Source organism: Elephas maximus, chromosome 19 (genome assembly GCF_024166365.1).
Source record: "Elephas maximus indicus isolate mEleMax1 chromosome 19, mEleMax1 primary haplotype, whole genome shotgun sequence".
NCBI classification, from domain to species: domain Eukaryota; kingdom Metazoa; phylum Chordata; class Mammalia; order Proboscidea; family Elephantidae; genus Elephas; species Elephas maximus.
Window position 1 is genome coordinate 10,766,871 of NC_064837.1, and position 19,568 is coordinate 10,786,438.

At 43.0% G+C, this 19,568-nt stretch overlaps 1 protein-coding gene across 1 annotated transcript in view; it reads right to left on the bottom strand.

Moving 5' to 3' along the window:
• GLP2R (glucagon like peptide 2 receptor) overlaps positions 1-19,568 on the bottom strand; it is a 99,565-nt gene that overhangs the window by 67,367 nt on the left and 12,630 nt on the right. The window contains exon 4 of the mRNA XM_049861522.1: positions 11,912-12,033. Coding sequence (XP_049717479.1) covers positions 11,912-12,033 — 122 coding nt within the window. The remainder of the gene's footprint in view (positions 1-11,911; positions 12,034-19,568) is intronic.

The following is a 19,568-nucleotide window of genomic DNA, read 5'->3' on the forward strand; positions in this document are numbered from 1 at the left end:
AAAACCAAACCCCTTTGCCATCGAGTCGATTCCTAGCGACCCTATACGACAGAGTAGAGCTGCCCCACAGGGTTTCCAAGGTGCGCCTGGTGGATTCGAACTGCTGACCCCTTGGCCAGCAGCCATAACTCTTAACCACTGCACCTCCACGGTTGCCAACTCCGAGAGAAGCAAGGACAAATGGGGGAAACGTAGATGCCACATGGAGATCACCAAGGAATTAAAGAATGCCAGGATTACAAAAGCTGAGACAAGGCTTTTCCCTCAGAATGGACAGAGAGAGCCTTCCTCTAGAGCTGGTGCCCTGAATTCAGACTTCTAGCTTCCTAAACTGTGAGAAAATTAATTTCTGTTAGTTAAAGCCATCCAGTTGTCATATTTCTGTTACAGCAGCACTAGCAAACTAAGACACCATGTGTTATGAAGTAGAACTGCTCCATGGGGTCTTCTTGCTGGTAATCTTTATGGAAGCAGATCGCCAAGCCTTTGTTCCAGGGATGGTTTGAAGAGGGATATAATTTTCGTAGGGGGTCGGGTAAGACATTAATCACTCAACATTCATTGCTTGTCTCAAGTCTCACAAACAACCTATGCAAAGTCATATTATCAACCCCATTTTATGGATGTTCGGAGAGGTTACATGGCTTAAGTCACATATAACTGAACTCCTTGCCTTCCCTTATCTTCAGACTTTATGAAAATATCCTTAGTGTTCAATAAGAAAATATTAAAATTACTTTTACAAGACTAAACAAATTCAAAATCTAACAAAACATGAAAGACATTAACCACAGCTTGAGAGGGGACAGTGAGAGGTTTGCAGGATCAAGTTAAGGCAAAGAATTAGGTAATGAAATATCCAGAACCTAGGGAGGCAGAGCTAAGACGGCACTCTAGACGGATGTACCACACTGTCCCTCTGCAGTAAAGAGCCAAAAAAACCTAAGGAAAAAAAGATACAAGTGCCAATCCTAGAAGCCTGAGCGTAAAATGAAGGGATAAAGAAATAGATCAAACGCTGAAGGGAAGAAGAAACTGAGAGAAAACAGAGAATGAGGAGCGAAATGAAGTGGAGGCCCCTTGCCAACTAACATGGCACAGCATGGCCATCTTGAATCACAGCCAGCAACGACCCCAGACGAGAAGTGCAGAAAAGCAACTTCACCTCACCCTTCTGCTGTTTAGGCAGCCCCCACCACTAGGGTTTACAATACAAGCCCCCCCACCTTGTGCCCACCTCACTCCTTCCCACTACATAGCTTTTCTCTCTCTCTTTCTTCCATTGCTTTCTTCCTTCCACCTAGCCCCATACACCACCTCCCCCTCCACCAGCCCCCACCATGCCACCAATCTAGGGAGCCACCAGCACACCAGCCCATTCATTGCCTCTGGTCTGCCCTGCCTTCACTTGCCAGCCTCCACCATATGACCGTTTTTTCTTTTCTTTCCCTTTTTTCCTTTCTTACTTTTTTTTCCCTCCCACCTAGCCCTGTATGCCAACCCCCCCCTTCCAGCCAGCCCCTGCCATGCTGCTGCAGATAGAGTGCCACCAGCGCACTGGCTCACTGCTGCCCCAGATTCTCCCCATCCCATCTGCCAGACCTTGCTGTGTCGCCCCTCCTTTTTTTCTTGCTCCCACCCACCTAGTCCTGTATTCCACCCCCCCCACTTCCTGACTTGTACTGCCCCTCCCCTCCTGCCACTCAACCAGCTGCTGAACAGTGGGAAGCGAGCCCGTTTCACTCCCCATCCAACACTCCTGCTCATCTGGTGAGGGGCTGTAAATACTCTCATACCACTGGACCAACGTCAGGAGGCAGACAGTGCCCAGCCAGTACATCCCCAGCCATCTTGCAAAACCAGTGTACGATGAAGCAGGCTTGCCCTGCCTGCTGCTGCCCTGCCCGCCCAGATAAGGTGGTGAGAGCTAGCATGTCCACAGACAAGCAAGTAGCAAAGCACACCTGGCCCTCCCATCCTGATGTAACAAAACAAAACAAAAAAGCAGGTCAAAACAAATGAACACACAATCAATAGAGAAAGAAAATAAAACCTAATGTCCCAGAGACAACAGACAATACCCAAACACATAAAAATGCAGAACAAGAGGCCTTCAGCAAGTGACCAAAAAAAAAGGATCAGATAACCTTCCAGAAGAAGAAAAGGCAGTGGAACTAGCTGATACGGTATTCCAAAGGCTTATATTTAGGGCTCTCCCAGAGAGCAGGAAAGAGATCAAGGAAAACGCAGGCAAAACCAAAAAAAAGAAAAAAACAGACAAAATCATGGAAAACACAGACAAAAACAATGAAAATATAGCCAAACTCATGGAAAACAAAGCAATAGAAGAATTCAGGAAAATAATTCAAGAACAAAACATGAAAATAAATAAACAGAAATCATACAAAAATAACAACTAGAAATCCAAAAGATAAAGAATAAATTTCAGAAATTGACAATTCAATAGAAGGTTTTAGAAGCAAATGTGAAACAATGGAAGACAGAATCAGTGAGTTTGAAGAAAAATCAGAGAAAAGAATGAAGAAAACCTAAGAATTATGTAGGACATAATCAAGAGAAAAATTTACACATGATCAGAGTTCCAGAAGTTGGGGGGGAAGGGGGAATGGAAAACACAGAGAAGATTGTTAAAGATTTGCTGGCAGGAAATTTCCCAAATATCATGAAAGACAAAAAGCTGACCGTTCAAGAAGCTCAACGAACCCCATATAGGATATACCCCAAAAGAAAGTCACCAATACACATCATAATCACACTTTCAAAAACAAAAGACAAAGAAAGAATCCTGACAGCAGATTAAGAAAAATTAAAAGTCACTTACAAAGGGGAAACAATAAAACTAAGCTCTAATAACTCGGCAGAAGCTATGCAGGCAAGAAGGCAATGGAATGACATATATAAAACCTTGAAAGAAACAAAAGCTGCCTAACAAGAATACCATATCCTGCAAAACTCTCTCACAAATACAATGGAGAAGCTAGGACATCTCCAGATAAACACAAGTTAAGGGGATTCATAAAAACAAAACCAAACTTACAAGAAATATGAGAGGGAGTCCTTCAGTTAGAGAAGCAACGACATCAGACAACAACCTGAGTCTAGGACATAGCCAGATGTCAACCTCTATTAAGAGCTCTCAACAATAAAACAAAGCAGCTAAAAGACTTAAAACTGGGAACCAGAGATGTCAACTTGCAAATGAAGCCAAGATCAAAACAGTAAAAGGGGGAATAAATGGTGTATGCATAGAACTTTCAAATGGAGAGGAAGCAAGGCAATATCAAGTAATAAAAGAGTGGCTCATACATAGGAAAATAAGGATAAGTTTCAAGGTAACCGCAAAGAAAGTTAACAAACCTAACACTGGAAAAAGAAAAGAAAATCACAAAAACTCAGTAAACACAAAATCTATAAGAATGAAGGAAATGAAAAGAAAATCAACAAACAAAAGGAACTCAGCACAGGAGAGTAAGAGTAACAAAGAAAACAGCAGCATCACAAAAAAAGCACAATGATATGACAGCAATAAACTCATACCTATCGATAATCACACTGAATGTAAATGGCTTAAATGGACCCATAAAGAGACAGAGCGGCAGAATGGATTAAAAAACTTGACCCATCAATATGCTGTCTACAAGAGATACACCTTAGACACAAAGACATAAATATATTAAAAATCAAAAGATGGAAAAATATGTTAAGCAAACAATAACCAAAAAAGAGCAGAAGTGGCAATACTAATCTCAGATAAAATCAACTTTAAGGAAAATTCAACATAAAAGACAAGGAAGAACACTATATAATGATTAAAGGGACAATCCACCAAGAAGATATAACTTTAATAAATAACTACATATCCAACAACAGGACTCAAAAGTGCATAAAACAAACTCTAACAGCACTGAAAAAAGAAATAGTAAGAGATTTCAACGCACCATTCTCGGTGACAGACAGAGCATCTAGAAAGAAACTCAACAAAAATACAGAAGATGTAAAGGCCACAACCAAGCAACTTGACCTCATAGACATATATAGAACACTCTATCCAACAGAAGCAAAGCATACATTCTTCTCCAATGCACACTGAACATTCTCCAGAATAGACCACATTTTAGGCCTCAAAGCGATACTCAATAAAATCCAAAACATTGAAATAACACAAAGCATTCTCTCTGATCACAATGCCATAAAAGTAGAAACCAATAACAGGAAGAGCAAGGATAAAAAATTAACCACATGGAAACTCAGTAACAACTTATTAAACACAACTGGGTAATAGAATAAATCAAAGGGGGAATAGAAAAATTCTTAGAATGAAATAAGAATGAAACCATATCATATCAAAACCTTTGAGACAAACAAAGGCAGTGTTCAGAAGTCAATTTATAGCAATAAATGCACACATCAGAAAAGAAAAATGGGCCAAAATCAAAACTTTAGCCCTACGACTAGAATTAATAGAAAGAGAACAGCAAAAGGAGCCCGCAGCAACCAGAAGAAAGGAAATGATAATGATAAGAGCAGAAATAAATGAGATACAGAACAGAAAAACAACAGAAGGAATCAACAAGACCAAAAGTTGGTTCTTTGAAAAGATCAGCAAAATTGACAAACCATCAGCCAAACTGACAAAAGAAAACAGAAGAGGAAGAAAATAACTCAAATAAGAAATGAGATGGGGGACATTGCAACAGACCGAACTGAAATAAAAAGTGTCATAACAGAATATTACGAAAAATGGTAATCAGAACATAGAAGAAATGGGCAAACTTCTAGAAACACACTAGCTACCTAAACTAACAGAAACTGGGATAGGAAATCTGAGCAAACCCATAGTAAGAGAAGAGATTGAAGAGGTGCTAAAACAAAATCTCCTAACAAAAAAAAAGCCCTGGTCCAGCTTTGCTGGAGAATTCTATCATTCAGAGAATAGCTCACACCAGTACTACTCAAACTATTTCAGAGCATAGAAAAGGAAGGAATACTCCTGAATTCATTCCATGAAGCCAGCACGACCCTGATAACAAAGCCAGGCAAAGACACCACAAAAAAAAAGAAAATTGCAAACCAATATCTCTCATGAATATAGACGCAAAAATTCTCAACAAAATTTTAGCCAATAGAATTCAGCATCATATATTTAAAAAAATAATAATACACCACAATCAAGTGGAATTCACACCAGGTATTTTTTTTTTTTTTTTATGCAAGGATAGTTCAACACTGAAAATCAATCCATGTAAGCCACTACATAAATAAAACAAAAGATCACAAGATCACCTCAATCAATGCAGCAAAGGCATTTGATAAAGTCCAACAGCCACTCCTGACAGAAACTCTCAATAAAATAGGAATAGAAGGGAATTTCCTGAACATAATAAAGGGCACCTCGCCGTGAGTCAGAATCGACTCGACGGCACTGAGTTTTGGTATACAAAACCAACAGCCAGCATCATTCTCAACAGAGAGAGGCTGAAAGCATTCCCCCTTAGAATGGGAACAAGACAAGGATGCCCTTTGTCACCACTCCTACTGTAAGTCCTAAATAGAGCAATAAAGTAAGAAAAAGAAATAAAGCGCATCCAAATTAGAAAGGAAGAAGTAAAACTATCCTTATTCACAGATGATATGATCCTACACATACAGAATCCCAGATGTTCCACAAGAAAACTATTGAAACTAGTATGGGCCCTGGTTACCCTTTTAACTCAATACTGAAGTCGCTCCTGAGGTTCACCCTTCAGCCAAAGATTAGAAAGGTCTATAGGGCCAACAATAACACAAGTGAGGAACATGCTTCATAGTTCAATCACGTGTATGAGACCAATGGGTATAAAAAAAACACAGATAAGAAGCCAGGAAAGGACAGGAAAACTGGACGAATGGAAACAGGGAGCCCAGGGTGAAGAAGGGGAGAGCGTTGACACATCGCAGGGTTGGCAACCAACATCAAAAAACAATTTGTGTACTAACTGTTTAATAAGAAACGAATTTGCTCTGTAAGCTTTCACCTAAAGCACAATAAGAAATAAATACATAAAAAGAAAATTACTAGTGATTGGAATGCGAAAGTTGGAAACAAAGAAGAAGGAGCAGTAGTTGGAAAATGCGGCCTTGGTGATAGAAACAATGCCAGAGATCGAATGATAGAAATTTTGCAAGACCAATGACTTCTTCATTGCAAATACCTTCTTTCACCAACATAAACGGCGACTATACACATGGATCTCACCAGATGGAGCACACAGAACTCAAATTGACTACATCTGTGGAAAGAGGCGATGGAAAAGCTCAATATCATCAGTCAGAACAAGGCCAGGGGCCGACTGTGGAAGAGACCATCAATTGCTCATATGCAAGTTCAAGCTGAAACTGAAGAAAATCAGAGCAATTTCACAAGAGCCAAAATATGACCTTGAGTATATCCCATCTGAATTTAGAGACCATCTGAAGAATAGATTTGACCCATTGAACACTAGTGACCAAAGACTAGGCGAGTTGTGGAATGACATCAAGGACATCATCCATGAAGAAAGCAAGAGGTCACTGAAAAGACAGAAAAAAAAGAAAAGAGCCAGAGATTAGACAGCCTATAAAACAAAAAAATAACACACGTGAGGAACGTGCTTCTTAGTTCAAGCAAGTATACGAGAACAAATCAGCAACACCTGCCCAGAAGCAAAGACGAAAAGGCAGAAAGAAGTAGGAAAACTGGATGAATGGACAAGGAGAACTCGGGGTGTAAAAGGGGAAGAGCGCTGATATACTGCGGGGACTGCAATCAATATCACAAAACAATTTGTGTATAAATTTTAGAAAGAGAAATTAATTTGCTGTAAACTTTTACCTAACCCATACCGGTTGCCGTCAAGTCAATTCCGGCTCATAGTGACCCTATAGGACAGAGTAAAACCGCCCCATAGGATTTACAAGGAGTGGCTGGATTCAAACTGGTGACCTTTTGGTTAGCAGCTGAGCTCTTAACCACTGCACCACCAGAGCTCCTAAAATAACCCAAAGCTCAATAAAATTAAAAATAATAATAATGAGCCCAAGACACCAAAAGAATAGCAGTAAGACTTAATGATAATTTAGTGTTTTCAATATGAAAGTTGTTTAGCATGCGTTCATTTATTTGAGCTATAATCCTGAGAGGTAAGACTTATCAAAATACTCATTTACAAATGAAGAAAGTTAAATACCAAATGAGATTATAAATTGTTCAAGATCGCATGCTTATTATGAGCTGTAGTCTTTCAAATACTGAATTATCTTACTGCACTTACTGAAGTAGAAAATACACGAATACTTTAGAAATATTTACCATTTCAAGTTACAGATTAACCAGAAAAATTCCATTAACCATTAACTTTAAGGAAACCATGGTGGTGTAATGGTTAAGTGCTACAGCTGCTAACCAAAAGGTCGGCAGTTCAAATCCACCAGGGGCTCCTTGGAAACTCTATGGGGGCAGTCCTACTCTGTCCTATAGGGTCGCTATGAGTCAGACTCGACTCGACGGTAACGGGTTATTAACTATAAAGCTGTTATCCTCAACTGATAAAACACTAAGGATTTTTTGTTGTTGTTATTGTTGTAGTTATTTATTTTTTCTTTTTTTCAGCTGCCCCGTATGGGACCCCCCCTTTCTGTTTGGAGTATTTTCTATCACGTGAAGAAACCCTGGTGGCGTAGTGGTTAAGAGCTATGGCTGCTAACCAAAAAGGTCGGCAGTTCAAATCCACCAGGCGCTCCTTGGAAACCTCATTGGGCAGTTCTACTCTGTCCTACAGGGCTGCTGTGAGTCAGGATCGATTCAACGGCGATGGGTTTTTTTAATTTTGTTTTGTTTTGTTTTGGTGGGAGGCAGAATTGCCTCCCAGTATGAAGGCTGAAAAAGCCAAATGCTTGCTTTCCCAACCACTGCTTTGGCTTGGATGTAGGCACTTGACCTGTACTTGGGGAACCAGATGCCTCTTTCCCAGACTGTGGATACAGGAGCTGGTGGCCCAGAGAAGCCGGGGTGATGGAGATCCCATTCTGGCAGTAGGGATAGTGGTACAAGCTGCAAGCCAAGGCCTCTGGTGCTCCCCAGGGACAGACCCTGGCCTCCCTCATTCCTGCCTGTTCACCCAGCCTGCTTCTGCAGCTTTCCAGGAATTCCATAGCTATTCCGTAGCTTTTCAATAAATTATTTTTTCTGCTTAAAAAAAGAAAAAGGAAAGAAATACCTAGAACCTAGGACATGTCAAAGGCAAGGGTGCTTCCTGTGTCCCCCGTATCAGTGGACCAAAACCAAATCAAACCAGTTGCCATCCAGTGGATCCCAACGCATGGCAACCCCATGGGTCTCAGACAGAGCTTTGAACCAGTTCATTCTGGTTTGAATCCCTGCTGAGAATCTGCATTTCTAACAAGTTCCCAGACAATGCTAATGCTGCTGGTCAGGGACCAATTCTGAGAACCACTAGTAGAGCCCCACCCACAGCCATCGGGTTAAGTTCAACTCATACCAACCTCATAGAGTTTCTGAGGTTACAAATCTCTGTGGAAGCAGATTGCCACATCTTTCTCCCGTGGAGCCACTGGTGGTTTCGAACCACTGACCTTTCGATTAGCAGTCAGTTGCTTTAACCACTGCACCACCAGGGCTCCACTAGTAGAGCAGTGTTCTCAGATTTTATTATACATAAGAATCACCCAGGGATCTTGTTAAAATGTGGATTCTGATTCAGTATATCTGGGCTGGAAATGCAGATTCTCAGCAGGAATTTAAAGTGGAATAAACCAGTAAAAAGCCTTGGTTTTCGAGTAGAACTGTGTTCCATAGGGATTTTAATGGCTGTGAATTTTTGGAAGTAGGTCGCCAGGCTGGGTGGACTTGAACTGCCAAACTTTATGGCTAGCACCCAAGCACTTAACTCTTTGTGCCACCACGGCTGCCTTCTATATCAATGAAGGGCATCTCAGGTCTACTCACTGGTCCAAGCCAGAAACCTGAGCTTTTGTTACCCCTGAGAATGCCCTCTCACTCAGCACCAGCACCTGGTTCTGCCATTTCCCTCCTGGGTAACCTGTAAATCCATCCTCCCTACTCTCTCCACCTCCATGAGCATGCTCCCCATATCCGGGCTGAGCCACTGAAATGGCTCCTGCCTGATATCCCTGCCTCCAGCCTTGCCCTGTTCCTAGCTGCTCTCCATCTTCCCAGAGCGATTCTTTCAAGTCTACTCCTTCACTTGAACGAGCAAATGATTCAGGACAAAGCCCTAACTCCATTGAACTTCCTTCCTCATGGAACCTCTCCCCAGCTGTCCACCTCAGCTGTGTCCCCCTCCTGAATTTCTGCCCGCCCACACCCCAGCACGTAACGTTGCCGCACAGCCCACAAGTGCTCTTGCACTCCGGGTACTTGTTTTTCCTTTCACCAGAAATATTCTTGCTCTCACTCTTCACATGGCTATTCTCTCACACTTCAGGGCTTAGCTGAGTGCTGCGTCCTTTGAGAAGCCTTCCCTGACACCCAATCTGGGTCAGCTCCCCCTCCTCTGTGCCCCTGGGCATCCTGTAGTCCCACATCATAGCCATCTTCACACGTGTCTCTTCACTTGTCTCTATCCAACAAGTCTCTAAGCTCCTTGACAATAGTATGTCTTATTCACTCTATTTCCAATGGCTGACACAAGAATCTAGCACCCAGTAGGTGCTTCATTAATGTTTGTGACCTGACTAAATGAAAGAAAGCAAAATTCTACCATTTCCGTCCTGGATAACTGATATCTGTCTGATTCCCAAAGGCCTTTTCCTCTGTTCTGTGCCATCTCCTGCACTAGACCTTGAAGGAAAGTGGGAGGGACTTGGGCAAACGGAAGTCTTTAGGGAGGAGAGCAAGACTACAAGGAGCAGGTGGAGAGGAGCGGGCTGTACTGGGGGAACTGCAGAACAGAGTCCTGGAACGAAGACATGCAGAGAGAGGTCTTGAGTGTAGATTTGTTTACTAGCCAGCTGCGAGGCGCCAGTTCCTACGCTAGATGCTGGTGATAGAACAAAGCTCGGAGTAAGAGTATACTTACTAGTCGCCAGGTTTTCTCCTAAGAATTTTGTTTATCACCTCTTTAAATCCTCACAACCATCATTTGCAGCAAACACAATCCCTCTTCGATGGATGAGGAAACCAAGGCACAGAGAGGGGAAGTACCTGGTTCAAGGTTCTAAGCAAGGAGTCTGGATATGAAGTCGGGCGGGCTGTCTGCCCTAGAGTGCTGTACTGCCTCACTCAAGACTCACAAGCCCCTGCTATCACTGAGCCTACCTTGTAATGAGAGGTACAGAAAACAAATAAGCCAATACAAGAGAATTTCAGAGGGTGACGTGTGCTATGTTGTTGTAGTTGAGTCGGCCCCAAACTCACAGTGACCCCACACACAACGTCACAGAATGCTGCCTTGTCCTGTGCCATCTCCAGGATTGGTTGCTCCTTGGGCCTTGGACCGTGATGACCCATAGGGTTTTCACTGATTGATTTTTGGAAGTCAATCACCAGGCCTTTCTTCCTAGTTCATCTTAGTCTAGATGCTCTGCTGAAACCTGCTCAGCATCATAGCAACATGTAAGCCTCTACATACAGATGGGTGGTGGCTGCACATGAAGTTCATTGGCCAGGAATCAAACCTGGGTCTCCCTCATGATGTTGTTTGTCAGGTGCTGTCAAATCCGTTAAAACTCATAGTGACCCTACGTACAACAGAATGAAACACTGCCTGGCCCTGAGCCATCCTCACAATCATTGCTATGCTTGAGCCCATTGTTGCAGCCACTGTGTCAATCCATCTCATTGAGGGTCTTCCTCTTTTTCACAGACCCTCTACTTTACCAAGCGTGATGTCCTTCTCCAGGGATTGGTCCCTCCCGATAATATGTCCAAATTACATGACACAAAGTCTTGTGATCCTTGCTTCTAAGGAGCATTCTGGCTGTATTTCTTCCAAGACAGATTTGTTCGTTCTTCTGGCAGTCCATGGTATAGTCAACATTCCTCACCAACACCATAATTCAAAGGCATCAATTCTCCTTCAGTCTTCCTTATTCATTGTCCCACTTTCACATGCATATGAGGTGATTGAAAATACCGTGCCTTGGGTCAGACACACCTTAGCCCTCAAAGTGACATCTTTGCTTTTTAACACTTTAAAGAGGTCTCCCACATGAAAGGTGAGAATTCTACCACTAATCCACCACTGCCTCCCAACACATGCTATACAGGAGATACATCAGGGTGGTGTGGTAGAAAATGACCAGGAGGTAGAAAGAAGACCTCTCTGAAATGGTAACACTTGAGCTGAAACATGAATAATAAAAGAGACAGCCAGAGAGCAACCGGGGCAAGGGCGTTGCAGGTGGAGGGAACAACAAGAACAAAAACTAGGACCAATGCTAAAAGATTGGCTTCCCTTAGAATTTCATATCTCACCCCAGGTAGTCCCCAGATGGTACATATGAGCAAGTGCTCAGCTACTGACCAAAGGGTTGGAAGTTCAAATCCACCCAGAGATGCCTTGGAAGAAAGGCCTGGCAATCTACTTCTGAAAGGTCACAGCCTTGAAAACCCTGTAGAGCACCGTTCCACTCTGAAGCACATGGGGTCGCTGTGAGTCAGAGTTAACTCCATGGCAAGTGTTTGGTTTTTCTTTGGTTTAATAGAGGAAATTCAGGGCCTGACGCAAAGGCTGATGTTCTGTGTGGTCCTGAGCATTCCCTAGCCGCGTTCAGAGCAGACAAGCTGAGGGAAGACTCTTTGTGTGGCCCCAAAGCTGGCTGATGCCTCAGGTAGCCCCTCAGAGGGTGGCTCGGGGCCCCAGTGCCTTATCAGCGGCCCAAGCAGACTCACGTTCTTCCTGAAGCTGTGGTTCTCAGCGCATTCCGAGTCATCCTGCCAAATAACCGTGGTGTTCTCCCGCGTCTGCCAAGTCCCCCGAGCCAAGCAGCGTCTGTAGGCCCTTCCTGAGCTCTCTGAAAGTAAACAGAGCTTGGAGGAAAGGTCAGAACACACAACCCAACCAAGCACACTTTCAGGCCTTCACTCTTACCGCAAAGCTGTGGAAAATCCCAGGGATAAGGGGTTTTCATTTCCCTTTTGGGGGCTCGGTAGAGTCCCTACTGTTTATTTGGGATGCAGAGAAAAACACAGAGGCCTCTGAATTTCGTAACTTGCCATGATCCTCTAATGTCTGCTGTGTTTATCCGAAGTCTCTGGAGTTAGTTCCTCGTGGCTCAGGGATGTTCTAACTGCCTTAAGGTGCAGCCCAGCTGGGAGACGTGGCCTCTAGCTGCTGACACTTCCTCAGAGGGGCATATCTCTTTCTGATGTTTAGGAGGCAGCGCCATGAAGGAGGAGGTGGTGGGCATGAGGCAGACCCACACCCATTGCCATCGAGTCGATTCCGACTCATAGCAACCCTATAGGACAGAGTAGAACTGCCCCATGGGGTTTCCGAGGAGCGCCTGGTGGAGTCAAACTGCTGACCTTTTGGAATGGCCAAACTCTTAACTACTATACCACCAGGGTTTCCATGAGGCAGACAGACCAGGGTTAAAGCCCGTTCTACCACTTACCAGCTTGGTGGGCTTAGGTCCTCCCACTCTCCGAGCCTTCTGTTCTCTCCATCAAGAACTGGGGGTAATAATGGCTCAGACCCTCTGTGGTTGTGGAGATGATTAAATGAAAGAGTGATGACCAAAGGCTCTTCCCACACTGGCTGCTGCTGTGACTCAGGCCCATTTGTTCCAGGAGCCCTCCCTGAAGGAGAACCAGGGATTGGACTTGCCAATGAGACGTGGACATGTATGGGATCTTCCTAGTCCTGGCCCTGCACATAGTGGGCCAACGAAAGCAATTTATTGATTTTTTTTTTTTCCAAATTCCCTTACAGCCAGCCTTCTTTCTTCAAGACGTGCCATCATCCTAAACTTGGACCTTCAGAAATGTGTTTCTTTACAAGTTACTCTTTCTGCTAATCATAAATATATGACAAGCTTTTTGTAGAAAACAGAGAAAAGAATGAAAAAGAAAAGTGAAAAGACTTAAATTAATCACCAAGGGAGAATTCCTATCAACATTTTGATGTTCCTTCCATTTTTTAAGGCTTTGTATATGTGCAATTTTTACACAATTGAGATCATGGTGTATACACATTTTTGTATTCGGCCATTAACAAAAAAATTTTATTGTGGTACGTATATTTTAATACAACATTCACCAAATCAAAATTTTTTACTTGTGCAAATCAGGTGACACCAATCACATTACTTGTTGTGATGTAATTGTTAGACTTAATGGATGAATAACCATGGTGTGGTGGGTAGGTGGGTTGGGTTAGACGATGGACTGGAAGGAAGCCAGACAGAGGCAGGGACCAGTGAGGAAACCAAAGAAGCAGAGATGAGGGTGATGGTGAGCCCACCCTAAAGCAGCTGAGGTAAGAATGAAGGAGAAGTGGAGTCAGAGAACTGGGGTACCAGCTAGATGAGTTTGAATGGGACCAGATAGAAGGTGAGACCATTACTGAGAAGGGGAATAGAGGAGGAGGAGCTTGCTTTCCTCTCCTCTATATTCCACTCCTCTCTGTCCCTTGATTTCTACTTCTTCTGGTGACAAGTCTTGACCATCCCACCACCAATACTGTTCTTTAATCTTTCCCCGCCTCCCCAGCCCCTTGCCTCTATCTGAGTCCAGGCCCTCACCATCTCTTTTTCCGGACCACTGCAGTAGCTCCCAGATTTGCTTCCCTGATTCCCTTCCATCCCTCTGGTCTAACAGGCACATGCCATCAAAGTTCTCTTCCCACCTGACACCCTCCTAACCAGAACTGAAGCCACTCCTGATGTCTACCTTTCAGCCAGAGATTAGACAGGCCTATAAAACAAACAGAACCCTGGTGGCACAATGATTAAGAGCTCGGCTGCTAACCAAACGTCCACAGTTCGAACCTGTCAGCCACTCCTTGGAAACCCTATGGGGCAGTTCTACTCTGTCCTATAGGGTTGCTATGAGTCGGAATTGACTCGACAGCAACAGGTTTGGGTTTTTCTTTCTTTTTTATAAAATAAACAGTAACACACATAAAGAATGTGCTTCTTAGTTCAATCAAGAATACCAGACCGAACGGGCAATATCCACCCAAAAGCAAAGACAAGGTGGCAGGAAGGGACGGGAAAACTGGGTGAATGGACACTGAGAACCAGGGTGGAAAGGGAAAGGGGAAGAGTGCTGACACATTGCGAGGACTACAACTAATGTTACAAAACAATTTGTGTATAAAACTTTTGAATGAGAAACTAATTCGTGCTATAAACTTTCACCTAAAACACAGTAAGAGTTTTTTAAAAGTTCTCTTCCCAAACTACAAATCTATTATGTTCTTCCCATGCCTTCATCCCTTCAGTGGCTCCACGTAATTTTTCTGCACACAGGAAAGTAAAACCCTTAGTGTAATGCACAATGTCCTTCACGATCAGGCCCCAGCCACATTTATCAGACTTTGAGTCCCTGGGTCGTACAACAGTTAAGCACTCTGTTGCTAACTGAAAGGTTAGAGAGTTGAGTCCACCCAGAGGTGCCTCAGAAGAAGGCCTCACAACCTACCTCTGAAAAATCAGCCACTGAAAGCCCTGTGGAGCACAGTTCTACTCTAACACACATGAGACAGCCTTGAGTTGAAGTCAGCTCGCCAGCAACTAGTTTTACTGGTTTATATTCCATCAAGGAGCCCTAGTAGCATAGCGGTTAATGGCGCATCTACTAACCAAAAGGTTGGCAGTTCAAATCCACCAGCCACTCCTTGGAAACCCTAGGAGGCAATTCTACTCTATCCTACAGGGTTGCTATGGGTTGGGATCAACTCAACGGCAATGGTTTTGCTTTTTGGTATATTCCATTACACCCTGTATTCACCATTAAGCTCCCTCCCTTATATTATAATGCTCATTCCTCTATCTCACAAGAATTCTTTTCCACCCCTTTACATTTATGAGATGTTCTTCTCTAAACCCACTTCATCGTCTCCACATTCTTTTTTCCCTGCAGGGACCTATTTGGATTCTAAAGATTTAATGAACAAAATGTTGAGTGGAAGAGTAATTTTCTGCCTTTTGCAAAGTGTACCCCTTTTAGTACACTCCAGAAACCCAGAACATGTTTTGCAAGAGCCTTTAAGTCAACTTCTTTGTAATTTTGGATTTTTACTTTGTTTCTCTTAAAGTGGAATGAATGTGCGTTTTTAGTTGTCGGGAAGGGGCAGTTAAGTGGTAATGGTATTTCCCCTGTATCCTTGAGGAGACCCTGGATATCTGGGGCTTTAAACACCTGAAAGAATCCAAGGAGCTCAACCTCAGACACAGCTTCATCTATGATTTACTAAGCACCTACTCTGTGGCAGCTTCTGTGTGCCTTCTCATTTATTTCGCAAAATAACGTTGTTGTTAGTCGCTGTTGAGTCGATTCCGACTCATGGTGGCCCCACGTGTTGCAGAGTGGAACTGTGATCCATAAGGTTTTCTTGACGGAAGCAGATCGCCAGACCTTTTTTTCCATGGTATCACTGGGTGGGTTTGAACCACTAACCTTTAAATTAGCAATCGAGAGCAAACCGTGTGTACCACCTAGGGACCTTTAAAATAATCTTAAAATTTAGCTATTGTTCACTTTTCTTTTCAGATGAGGAAACTACAGCTCAGAGGGATCCAGAACTTGTCAAAAGTTTCAGAGCACAAGCAGCAACTCAACCAGACACATGTACACCAACGTTCATTCCAGCATTAGACACAACAGACAAAAGGTGGAATCAACCGAAATGTCCACCAGCAGAGGAATGGACACACAAAACGTAGTGTATCCACTCAATGAAATGTTATTCAGACATAGAGAGAAATGAAGTCTTGATATATGCTATGACACGCGTGAACCTTGAAAACATTATGCTGAGAGAAATAAGTGAGATGCAAAAGGACAAATACTATATGACCCCACTTACATAAAATACTTGTGGTTAGCTGCCATTGGCTGATTTTCAGAGGTCGATCTCCAGGCCTTTCTTCCTAGCCCATCTTAGTCTGGGAGCTCTGCTGAAACCTGCCCAGCATCGTAGCAACGCACATGCGTCCACTGACAGATGGGTGGTGGCTGCGCAAGAGGTACGTTAGCCTGGATTTGAGCCCCTCTGTCCCGCATGGAAGGTGAGAATGAACCACCACTGGGTGAAAAATATCTGGATGTGGGTAGTGGTGATGGGTGCACCACAGGCTGAGTGTACTTAATGTCCCTGAATTGGACACTTAAAAATGGTTAAACCGGCAAATGTTTTGTTATATATATATATAATCAAGATAAAAGGAAAAAGCCTGAGTGTAAACAGAAGGACAGGGGTCTCCTGCCTCCTGTCCCCCAGCCCAGTGCTCTCCCCACCTCACTGAGCTGACTTCCACAACTACTGCTCGCCTGAATCATTCAGACCTTGTGGCTCACGAGCTCACTGCTTCCATCCTTCCACCTTCCCTTAGGTCTCACATTCTCATGTTTCCCAGATGACTCCATCTGGATTTCACCAGAGAGCAGTTCCATAAAGTCTGTACCTAGCTGTCCCATCCAGAAATTTACCCTCCTTCCAAATTCTCTGCACAAAAGGCCTCAAAACATTCAATCAAACTTTCACTGATGTGATGATTTATTGGGCTGAAATTAAATATGAAATCTTATCCTCTTATCTTCTCAGAAACTCATTCTCACTCTGTTTTGTCTGGAGCTGTGTAAGCACTTATGTTTCCAGAGAATACTTTTACCTGGTCTTAGATTTGCCCATGGTCTATGGTCAAAGGCAACAGAGTTTTAACCAGGAATCTCTTCTCTCCCTTTCCAGAATAAAATAGCCAAAGAACCTGTGTGCTGGGGGTCAGAGATGGGGAAACATTCCTGTTATGTATTGAATTCTGTCCCCCCAAAATATGTGTTAAAATCCATGGGCTCCAGACTTCCTGGAGCCGTGAAGGTTGGCTGAACTCCTGAAACTATTGCCCTGAGATAATCTTTAAACCTTACACCAAAAATATCCTCTGAAGTCTTCTTAAAACCAAACAATAGTTGAGCTTAACCAGTAAAAAAAGTCCGCCTTGAGCAGTATGCTCTTCTCAGAGCTATGTATATGGGATCAAAGTGACAACTGCAACTGGAAAGATTAGATAGGAAGCTTAGGGGGCAGTGAGTTCATGCTAATGGGGGAGGAACAACTCCCAAAAGAAGGGTGAGAATGGTTACACAACTTGAAGAATATAATCAATGTCACTAAAAGGTACATGTAGAAACCGTTGAATTCGTGTATGCTTTGCTGTGTATATTCTGTTTTATATGAGACAACATTCCCATATATATACACCTGGGTAAGTCAAAAAAACATTGCTACTAGCGTCTAGGATCTTAAAAGCTTGTGAGTGGCCATCTAAGATAATCCAATGGTCCCACCCCATCTGGAGCAAAGGAGAATGAAGAAAACCAAAGACACAAGGGAAAGACTAGTCCAAAGGATTAATGGACCACAACTACCACAGCCTCCACCAGACTGAGTCCAGCACAACTAGATGGTGCCCAGCTACCGCCACCGACGGCTCTGACAGGGATCACAATACAGGGTCCCAGACAAAGCTGGAGAAAAATGTGAAACAAAATTCTAACTCACACACACACAAAAAAGACCAGACTTACTGGTCTGACAGAGACTGGAGAAACCCTGATGGTATGGCCCACGGACAGCCTTTTAACTCAGTACTGAAGGCACTCCTGAGGTTCACCCTTCAGCCTGAGGTTAGACAGGCCCATAAAACAAAACAAGACTAAATGGGCACACCAACCCAGGGGCAAGGAAGAGAAGGCAGGAGTGGATAGGAAAGCTGGTAACGGGGAACCCCAGGTCTAGAAGGGGAGAATGTTGACACTTTGTGGGGTTGGCAATCAATGTCACAAAACAATATGTATCTTAATTATTTAATGAGAAACTAATTTGCTCTGTGCACCTTCATCTAAAGCACAATTTTAAAAAAAAAAAAAACAAATGTTGCTACTAGTTCTCCAGTACATATAAAAAAGCATATACACAGGGTTTATTCCAAACAAAACGTGTTTACACATGTCTCTGTGATCAGCGGATGGCTGCAGACAAATTCTCTCAGTAATACACTTGTCTTAGGCTCCTTTGAGTGTTCCAAAAAAAAAAAAAAAAAAAAGATACTTTTTGTGCCATGGAAAAAAAACGATTTTGAGGTCAGGGCCAATATCAAATTTGTAACAAAACTCAAGTGGACATCTTCCGAAATCACTGAAGCTTTGCGACAAATTTATGGGAACACTGCCCCACATGAAGTAACAGGTTTTAGATGGATCGTGCATTTTAAAGAAGGTCAGGAAGACCTCTAAGATGAGCCAAGAGAGGGAAGACCGTTCGGAAAGTTATGGAGACTGTTTTTTGGGATCCCAAATGGGCAATCTTGATAGATTTTCTTGAGGGACACACGGTTACCACATGGGCTTATCATGAAGAAATTTTAAGAAAATTGAAAACTGTATTGGTGAGAAAAAGGGCAGGAAATTTGCACCGAGGAATGTTTTTTCATCATGACAATGTACCTGCTCATTCTTTGAAGGTAGCAAGAGCTGTCTTATGAGAATTTCATTGGGAAACCTTACTCCATCCACCCCACAGTCCTGATTTTGCCCCTTCAGACTTCTTTTTGTTCCCCAAACTCAAAGAACATTTAAAAGGAACACGATTTCAGTCCCTTGAGGGTGCCAAAACTGCTGTTCTGACATGGTGTAAATCAAAGAGTGCAAAATTCTTCAGAAAAGGGTTGGAGAGATGGAAACACCACCTTCAGGAGTGTATAGACCTAGATGGAGGATGTGTCAGGAAACAATAGCTTCACATTTTGATGTTTTTGCGTAATAGGTTTCCATGATTTTGTAGCAATACTTTTTGACTTACCCTCATGTATATAAAATATGTGTTAAAATCCTAACCCCTGTACCTATAAATATGACCCTGCTTGGAAAAAGGAGTTTTTCTTTTGTTACATGAATGAGGTCACATCAGTGAAAGGCAGATGTTAAACCTAATCACTTCTGAGTTATCAAAAGACCAGAAGAGACACACAAACAGGGAAGGCAGACACCAAGGAACGCCAAGGATCGCCAACAGACAGCAAAACTAAGAAAGAGGCTCACAGAAGGAGTTGACATGGCTGAGAACCTGATTTGGACTTTCAGCCTCCAAGACTGTGAGAAAATAAATTTCTGTTCTTTAAAGACACCCACTTGTGGTATTTCTGTTGTGGCAGCACTAGGTAACTAAGACAACCATCCTGGGTTTCTAAGTGATATTCACTTCCTTTACACAGGATCAGGGCAAGTCAAGTAGTTAAATTCTCTATCCAAGTCCTGCAGAATTGAAAAGCACCAATTCAATGGCGGCTCCTTCGTATGCTTATAAAAACCCAGTCACTGTCAA